The sequence below is a fragment of the Odontomachus brunneus genome, unplaced genomic scaffold (assembly GCF_010583005.1).
Source record: "Odontomachus brunneus isolate Ranch 3 - 2012 unplaced genomic scaffold, Obru_v1 Obru_scaffold_276, whole genome shotgun sequence".
Classification (NCBI taxonomy): domain Eukaryota; kingdom Metazoa; phylum Arthropoda; class Insecta; order Hymenoptera; family Formicidae; genus Odontomachus; species Odontomachus brunneus.
This window is the reverse complement of record NW_022639726.1, coordinates 27,849-37,667: the sequence shown is the minus strand read 5'-3', so window position 1 is coordinate 37,667 and position 9,819 is coordinate 27,849. Positions and strand designations below refer to the sequence as shown.

General features: G+C 32.4%; 2 protein-coding genes across 2 annotated transcripts in view; both read left to right on the top strand.

Annotated features, from left to right (window-relative positions):
* Positions 1-1,314, top strand: part of LOC116853062 — an 11,530-nt gene extending 10,216 nt beyond the window's left edge. Inside the window, exon 9 of the transcript XR_004379891.1 lies at positions 123-1,314. The gene's annotated coding sequence lies outside the window, so the exon portion shown is untranslated. The remainder of the gene's footprint in view (positions 1-122) is intronic.
* A 1,379-nt stretch (positions 1,315-2,693) lies between these two features.
* LOC116853063 lies at positions 2,694-5,354 on the top strand. Its single transcript, XM_032833924.1, has 5 exons — positions 2,694-2,829; positions 3,127-3,208; positions 3,341-3,465; positions 3,843-3,954; positions 4,921-5,354. The coding sequence occupies exons 1-5, from the start codon at positions 2,788-2,790 to the stop codon at positions 5,013-5,015; spliced, it is 456 nt and encodes a 151-aa protein (XP_032689815.1). The 5' UTR covers positions 2,694-2,787; the 3' UTR covers positions 5,016-5,354.
* The last annotated feature ends 4,465 nt before the right edge of the window (positions 5,355-9,819 follow it).

The following is a 9,819-nucleotide window of genomic DNA, read 5'->3' as shown; positions in this document are numbered from 1 at the left end:
CTTTGCGTTAATATTTGCAAAAGTAAGAAAAAATTAGAAACATCAAACATTTACATCATATTAAGAATGCTCTGTCACATTAAGTCTTAATTCCGTCGTATTGCGTTTCGTAATAATTCCAGATAAAAGACTCGAAATTGGTCGTGGGCAAAATAATGGCAGACATAGAGAGGAATATTGGCGATTACCCCGTTAACAAGGACTTCGTAAAGGAATGCGTAAACGCGTATGAGTAAACCCAAAGCGGGGCAATAATAATTTTAATCATTTTCGTGTCTCTTCATCTAACATTCCTTTTCAGTTTACTTTAGACATCCAATATTAATACGTGGTGTTCACGGTTTATTTTAGAATTCTGTCCACAATACAAACCCTTCAAAGACCTATTTTCTATATAATTTACATATCAAAACAAAATCGCCTCGCTTGCGAATTTTTCTTCATGATAACTTTTGAAGTATCATCATTGCTAGAAAATTTTTTGTCACAATTTAGATTTTTCGTAGAGTAATTCGAGGTCAAACATAACTCACTCGTGAATTTCCTCCAATAATAGTTGTATTACGACAATTACGAAAAAAAGATGTGTTCTTCTTTCTTCGCGAATTAAACTCTGAGCTTAACGAAGAGCAAACAAACTCGATATAGTAATTCGAAGGATGACTCTCTCGCGGATTTTCCGCGACGTGTCCTTGAATTACGGAGCATTCGAGAGAGAGAGAGGTGATTTTCACAAGCTAGATTTCAGGGTGGATAAAGTCACATCAGTTGATAAAATAATTTGCAGACAAGGACGACTCGCTCGCGACGCAAATTTGTGCGCGTGGCGCTTTTCCGCCACAGTAATTTCCGCAAGCGCGCAAGAACGGCGTTAATCATGCCAATTCATGATATCAATCGAATTTTAATATCCCTCGCCTCATAAAACTTATTGATTATAATTGCTACGTGAGATTCGGGACGCGCAAAGCATAAAGAAACGTGCGAGTACGACTGACAAAGTGCGAAAATCGCGCAAAAAAAATAAACAAAAATACTTGAAAATATTTTTAAAGAATAATACTAAATGAATATGTTTCTATTTTATACATGTTATTAAATAACATTTACATTCATACAAATAATATATAATTATTTTGTACAGCACATACTACTTGTAACACTTGCATGTTTTATAATACATAATCTAATATAAAAATAAAAATATTTTGATAAAATGTTGTTGTGTGGAATTATAGGCCAAAATTTTTGTTAGACCAAGATTTTCGTTTTCAAATAACTGAATTTTTTAGCTTTGTCATTTATCTCTCGTTATATTTCATTTTAAAGAAAATTAAAATTTTTTGTTGAAATTTTTGTTTTTTATAAAAAAAAATAAGTAAATAATAAATATTCTGTCTCCAGACAATAATTACAACATTATTTTGTTAAAAATTTAAACATATAAATCTTGCACATCAGAAAAGCAAGCAATAGCTGCAGACTCGGATACAACAACAGATATCGTGACGTCAATTTCGCATAAAACAATAGAAATAACTTTCTTCTTTAAATATAGATATATTTCTTAATTATATATATAATAATAAAACATATTTATTTAGTAGTTTTCTTTAAATAAATTCCTGGATATTGTTGTTTCCGAAAAATTAGCCGCAAGATATAACTTGTTGATTTTAAAATCATTTTTACCGAATTATTTGTCGTAATCGTAGCTTATCGCTGTATGTAATTATAATGTTTCCTCCTTTTGCATGCGCATTTGCACTATCTTACCAGCACATCGACCAACGCGTAATTCGCACACTCGCATTTGCGCGCGAAACAACAAAACAGCGATGACAGTACAGTTAATAAGAGTCTCTAGAAATAAGAGGCTGGTCCATGTTGTCCCATTTCTGATTGGTTTGATAAGATATGGCAGAAACAATCAGTGACAACTGAGCACACAGAATACTTGAAAAGTAAAAGTATACAAAATAAATGTAACAATATACTTTAACTCGAAAACAAATAAACATAAAAACATTTTATTTAATTTTTATTAAATAAATCCTAAATCCATATATAAAAGCATCACAGTAACATGCACTATTAAGTTAAAATAAATAATTTTTGTTGATGATGAAGTTACAATAGGTTATATAATAAGTTATAACAGGTTATTGTATCATACCCACAACTTATATATTTGTGTTTCTTTTTTTGTTAATAAATTTCGACAAAATTCAATCCTCAAATATGTATTCACCTGTTTGATAACAAACAAATTTTTAATAATAATTAAACTGTCAATAAAAAAATAATCTTATATTTCATATACAGGTCTGTCTTTTATCGAATAAACTAATGTATACTGATTTATTTCCGTTCCTTTTCCTTTCAAAATCAGATAATATACTCGAAAAATTGAACTAGTTTAGCCAGTTCAGCAATAGAAAACAAAGCACATGCATCCTTATGCAGCAATTAGTACATCATTTTATATCAAAACAGCAACATCGGCCAGATTTTTACGTCTAGGGATTTTACGGTGAACGCGACAGGACAACATTAGAGTTTACGCCAATTTGACACGTCAACCAATTATTCACAGTACGCTTCCGCAAATTCGTAAACACAATACAATTGGCGATTGTAACATGACGTAAGATCACAATTCCGATCTCAAATGTAGAATCCGAAGTATAAATATGCGCAATAGAAAATCTCAGGTTCAGTGTGCACGCGAGTCGGTTTCTGAGTTTACACGAAGTAGCTCGTTCTTGCGAAACATTAATCAACAGCATGAAGAGATTCGCGTTTCTTGTACTTGTCTTTTCCGTTGCCGTGAGTACTATATATGTATAAAATAAAAATAACATAAAAAATCCATTCCTCAATAATCTATAATTAATTCTACTATAACTCAATAATGATAATGTTTTGTTGGATCCCATTTCCGGAAAACACGTTTGCGGAGGATTCTGTAAATCTGTCTTTCATATATATTTTCTGAACATTTTAATTGATCTCAATTACATAATTTTATAAGATATTAAAAAATAATAAAAAATATACAGTATCCGATAATTCACGGAGAAGCCGCGGTGTACTGGTAGATTACATACAATTTCATTATTTCAGGTAATTGCTGAAGACAAGGACAGCATGGAATATCAATACGAACTCATAATGAATTGTATACACAAAGCGAATATGACAAAAGGTAAGTCGCTCGTGAAAATCAAGCGAATTACAAACACAAGAACTAATTGAAAATGTATGTAACATTCCGTGTAAAAAGTACGCGCGTACTGGAATATATATTAGGTAATCAAAAAGGTCTTCTCTACAATAGAGGAAGTGGAGTTTGTTCAGAATTATCTCATAAAGAAGCAAGACGACGACATCGATTATAAAACTGAGGAATTTCTCAAAAAATACGGTTACTTCGCAGCTTGCCTAGAGGAAGACTTGGAAATGGTAATGCCTGCGCAATCTTCGCCACTACATTTATGCAGGATTATTTAAAAAATCTTTTTAGTCATTCTTCTTAAAGGTTTATACAAACTCATAGTAACTGTGAAAGAAAAACAATACAATTACGAAACTAACCCACAAACTTAACGATTAAAATGTTTAGGATAATAGGAGAATCGTACGAATTCATTAACACATTAACTATCAACATAAATAATGATAACAATGTGTCAAAATTGTAATCCGTTACTGTAATGGCTTTGCGTTAATATTTGCAAAAGCGAGAAAGGACTAGAAATATCAAACTTTCACAGTATATTAAAAATGTTCTTTCGCATTAAGTTTTATTTCCATCGTATTGCTTTTCGTATTAATTCCAGATGAAAGACTCGTACTTGGTCCTAGACAAAATAATAGAATACCTAGTAACGAACAACACAATGGACAAACATTCTATTAACAAGGACTTCGTGAAGGAATGCGTGAACGCACGTGAGTGGATTCAAAGCAGGACAATTAGAATTCTAATCTAAAAGTTCCCGTGTCTCTTTATCTAACATTTTTTTCTTTCATCTTACTTCAGACATCCAATATTAACATATGGTGTTCACGGTTTATTTTGGAATCCTGCCTACACTACAAATCCTTCACAGACCTATTTTTTATATAATTTACGTATCATGTAAAGTAAAACAACATTTAACCTTTCGCTGTCCAAATGCATTTTTCACAAAAACCACTTTCTCGAAATCAAACAAAAACATTTAATTTTTTAAAAATATTTGAGAGATCTAAGAAAGTATTAAAATTAAAATGTCTTATTCTTAAAATTAAAATAAAAATATTATTAAAAATATTCTTAAAATTAAAATATTAAAACGTCTTATTCTCCTCAATGCTTGGGAATTAAGAAATTTAGGGATGGTTTGTCGGCTCTGCGATCTAGTAACAAAAAATGTATCAGCCATCCTAACAACTTTTGCCTTGCATAAAAATAATACAAAGATTGTCAAAATCTGAAAGCAATATTAGAGTAATTTTTAGGAAATGTTTTTCAGATTCTAACTTCAGAGGTGAATATCTTAGGAAGGGTGCACTTTATGAAAACAATTTATATAAACTTATTCTTACCTAATCTATATATCCTTAAAGGATTGCTCAACTTTATTAAAACATAATAATCTGTATAATTGTTTACTTATATACTCAATTTTATATAATTGTGCAAACAGTTTTATTTCGTTTCTGTGTACGTGAAAAAAAGAATTATCATTGTCATATGCGTATGACGTTAACCTCGTAACGAAAGATAGATGCGTCTCACATGCTTGATTTTAATATCTCGTCAATCGATCATTTATCGATCGTTTCGCGAAGCAGTCCGATGATCTCAAGACACACGGCCTTATGGTTATGAGCCACATTGATCATTAATCACTGCATATCTGACTGTTACAGTAAACGATGACAGCGAAATGACTCGGGAGGAGAGAGCAACGGGTGCGGTGAGGTGTATATTAACCGTCGCTACACACAAGGACCAAGAGAAATAAAAAGAAGTGCAATTCACACGCGCGACATTGTAGGGGAGACTAGGGCAAGTTCGCTAATTTCTTCGAATTTCAATGATAAAACAGTTTGATATATTTAATTGTTCCAATTTGCTATATAATAATGATAGAGACAACCTTCCTCTTCATTTTGACCCTATCGACGATGCTATAAACTGTACAGTTTCGTCTGTAATAATAAAAATATCAACACGTAGTAAGCAGGCATACTTGCCCCGGTACTGGGATAGGTACGCTAGCAACTCGGGGTAGGTCAGCATTACATGTAATTATACACTTTGAAGAATGTTAAATCAATAAATTATACAATGAGATACCATATATCTTTGTGCTTACAATTTTATTTATACTTAAAAACAAAAAGAAATAATTTTATATATTAACATTTATATAATTTTATATAATAACATACTTTATATGTGTATACGTCATGTGTATACATCATCATATGTTTGCGTTGCGTGTCCTATGATCCTATTATCACTGTGCATTGTGAGCTATGTGTTTACTATTCTTTGCGCATAGCTACATCAGTGCGCACCAGTTCATCAGTGCTACCATATAGAAAAATTAACGAACTTACTCCATCTGCTCATTTCTGATATTTTAACAATTTTAAGAATAAAGTTCACTGTTATTATACAAAACAGTATCATATATCTTCAACAAACTTCATTTTAACTAATATTACATAACTTCAGTTCATTCATTCACGATAGAAAATGCAAGGAGAATATTTCGAGACGCCTAAAACTTCACTCAACTGACCTCAAATCAGTTTTTTCTTTCTTTTATCTGTAATATTTGCGCGATTGTAATGAAAATTGGAGATAAGTATTTTTACACTAAACGAAATGTTTTATGATTCCACTCGAACTGTTTGTTTCACAATAAGTACGTGAACGAAACGATTTGCGAACCTACCCCTACTGCGAACCTGCCCCGGTCTCCCTTATCTATTTGCGAAAATCGCACTGGCATAGCGGGAAAAATTCAGTCTTCGTAGTTTAAAATATCGTTTCTTTAAACTCGCAATAATGTAAAAGTATGCGGACGCAGTAATTGGATTATTCGATAACTCGTTTAATCTAAGAACGTGTCAGGCTGCATTACATCCTCCACTCGTTTTATATTAGATGTACAAATAAACAGTCAAATTTTTTAAGCAATTAGCGTAATTTTAAAATTGATTAATTGTAATAATTATATTTTTCTTGATTACTTTAGCATTCGATCTACTTATGAATTTAGTAAAATAAGAGACGCAAACATTTTTCACAGAAATTCCTCTCTACTAATAAACAGGAATATTTGTATTTTTAAACTGGACATTAATTAAATAACATATTTGGAGAGATTAGAGTACGAAAATATAAAAAAATGTAAACAAAGGAGGATAGTACGCACAATATGTTTATATTTTTTATTTTCATATTCTAATCTCTCCAGATATGTTATCCAATTAATGTCCAATTTAAAAATACAGATATTCCTGTTTATTAGTAGAGAGAAATTTCTATGAAAAATGTTTGCGTCTCTTATTTTACTAAATTCATAAGTAGATCAAATACTAAACTAATCAAGAAAAATATAATTATTACAATTAATCAATTTTAAAATTACCTTAATTGCTAAGATAATAAGAAAATCAGCGACAAAAAGAGTAGCTGAAGCAGTAAATTATGTTTAGTCCATCTGTAGCAAATTTGTAGCTAACTGCGTTAGTCGCTTTTCTTACTGTATGAGCAGACTTTCTTGTTATTATAGGTTCCTGCAGTAAAGAAAAAGTAGCTAACATAATGAATTATGTTAACTGTCCATATATAGCAAATTAGTTTGCTGCTGCAGCAAATCCTTTTTTTCCGTGCAATAGAAGCGAAGAATTGATTACTCTCAATATAATCTATTATTATTTAACGTGATTTCTGTGGCACTAAAACTATTATGTTATACATATCTTGCCGTTAGTGTTTAACTGATGTCGCAATAAATAGCAGACTGTATCGTCAGCGAGGAGGTTAGTCATAAGAAACTTGGTTACACGCAAAAAAATGATTTAATAATATCAGCTAAACCGCGGTAGCTGATTCAAACTTAGTCAAAAGGCTAATCGTTCAGCTGTCACTGTTAAGAATTGGCTATGACAGCTAAGATGCATTGGCTATAAAATACAAATATATTAGGTGACATTAAAAATGCACATTATTTCAAGTAGCTAAGAAAATGGCAGTTATTCCTAAATTTCTTATGCATATATTAAAGAAGTTTGCCGTACAGCTACAATCATTTGTTACAGACATTTATTTCTAGCAGCTATTCCTCGCTGTAGCGCCTAAGTTTAACAGCAAATAAATTTAGCTTCGGTAGTATCGACATTAGCTGTCCTTATTTCAGTGACACATCTGCCAAAGCTATTTTTTAGCTCTGGAAACTAGTTCTTTTTTTGCGTGTAGTCGACGAATCTACACAAGAGCGAAGGCGCACTTTTAGGGCACTCTCCCAGCAAGCTGAACCACCCGGGAACGGTTCGCCGTTCGATCGATTCGGTCATCCACCGATTAAATTTATATTTAGTGAGTCGTTCGCGTCTGGGAGAAGCCAATGCCGCACGGAATTTCGTCGGCGTCCATGAGGACGGAAAAATGCTCTCAAGGAAGAAGATTAAATCGATGGAACGTACGCGAAAGTTTTATGATCCGCGCTTAATGAGGGCCGGCCAATGCTTGTTGGAGGATTCAACTTCGCTCTTGATCAGACAACTCGAGATGATCCGAAACGCTGTGACGCGCCCGCTCGGAGAAGTGGAAATGTGGATATCGCTCGTGCTAGCTTCGTAAGATAACGCTTTTGTGACCTATCAGCTGGCGAATAACAGAAGCGGCGTGTCAATGAAAAAATATACGTCGCATGTGCACGAGGTCACCGACGCGAAGTCGTTTACTCGACTATTAACGAAGTGGGAAAGTCCCGGAGTAATTGGTTTTTCAAGATAGCCATCTCCGTCACATTCGCGACGCAATATGTAATTCAATAAATGAAAGAATATTTAAAAAATAAACAATATTTATTTAATAGGTACTTATAACATATTTATATATACATGCAAATATAAATTATTTTATTTAAATAAAATAAACGATTGCTTTCTTGAAAAGTTGCAATTTAAAAAAAATAAATTGGAAGAATTTTTATATTTGGAAAAAAATTGTCTCGATGCAGAAATATGTATATTAGTGCAAACAAATAATTTATTGTCAGAAATCACCAAATAAAAAAAATATCCGTTTTTAATTTCTCTCCTAATATAGAATCGAAAATTGATAATATACTAATAAATAACAATAAAAACATTTAGAAGATATTAAATTTTTATATCCTCGAATGACATTTCAAGCCGCTCAAAACCTGAATTCTCAGATTGGCCGCTTTCAAGGATAACAAAGCAAGAAGAGTATCTTATCGACAGTTAAACCTTGCTAAAACATTGTTGATTTTCAATCAGATAAAATCCGCAAGCCGAAGCAGAGTCTCGAATATTTTTATCAATCTAACATTCACTGTACACAAGAATATCGCACAATAATTTTAACGTTTATTAGGGTTTGCATTGGATTATCAGATTTTTTCATTCCCACGTATTGCGTCTCCTCTCTAAATCTTTTCAAATGAAAGTCCATTGGCACCAAAAATAAGGCAAAAAACGAGTCACTCGAATAATTTTTTATTCATGTAAAAAAATTCGTTCACTCTGAATATCGTAAAGTGAATATTTTTACCCGAAATTGAAGAATGATTTTTATATATCTCACTGTCAAAGAGACAAATTTACTTCGCTCTAATATTTTCGCACAGAACAAATTTTCATTTGTGTCCAATGAGATTTCACTCTAAGAAATTTAAGAAATGTGTATTCTCCAAATTTTTCCGAATATAGCTTTATTCAAAAAAAGAACTGACAATAAAATTACTCAAAATCAAGTGATTTTTTATTCGCGGAGAGTGAATTCTTCCTTTTCTGAATCAAACGATTATTTTCATTCAAGAAATGATCCAATGTATTTCACTACCATTAAAATTTTATTCTAGTCGACTGAGTTCACTCGTATAAACAAAGGATCCACTTTGAGTGTGAATAACACATTCTTTATGAATGCCGAGCAGCAGTATCTTCAGAATTGCTCCTGAATTTCCATTTGCGTCAAGTAAAATTTCACTTCAAGAATTTTGGGAAGTACACATTTGCACACATTACGATTCAATTATTCGATAAAACAATAAAGATATATCAAATATTGCTACTCTGTCTATACGTGATTTTTTCGGTACATTACAACTACGATTTTTAAATAATAATTAAAACATTATATACTTCATTAAAAATCACTAGTCACCTTAGTTATCCTGGTAACTATCCTGTCATTGAATATTACAACTATTGTGCCGGTCTCTGTACATCTACATCCCGAATTCCGAAATTTGCAACGAAACGGTTGCTTTGCAAATGGCGACGAAAAGGCCGCGAGCCAATCGATCGGCGATATGATCGATACAATGACCGGTTTTCCTGTTTCTCCGTCACGCAAAAATGATTTTATAGCTCGCGATGTTTTCGATCGAAGGTCACTCGACGTAAATCGCGATCAACGCGAATCCCTCATGGACACGCGGGGTCATTTCTTTCCTGGAACCATGTATAATTTCCTCGAGCCGTCCGTATGCGATACGACACGCACGATTTTACGCTCTTTCGATTGACTTTCCTGTAAAATGTTTCCGCGTCGACAAT

What these genes read in the sequence shown, in the direction of transcription:
- LOC116853063 (XM_032833924.1), top strand. Translation starts at nt 2,788, where the DNA reads ATGAAGAGATTCGCGTTTCTTGTACTTGTCTTTTCCGTTGCC. An exon ending in TAGAGGAAGACTTGGAAATG is followed by an intron (nt 3,466 to 3,842) that starts GTAATGCCTGCG and finishes TATTAATTCCAG; the next exon opens with ATGAAAGACTCGTACTTGGT. An exon ending in GAAGGAATGCGTGAACGCAC is followed by an intron (nt 3,955 to 4,920) that starts GTGAGTGGATTC and finishes TGACTGTTACAG; the next exon opens with TAAACGATGACAGCGAAATG.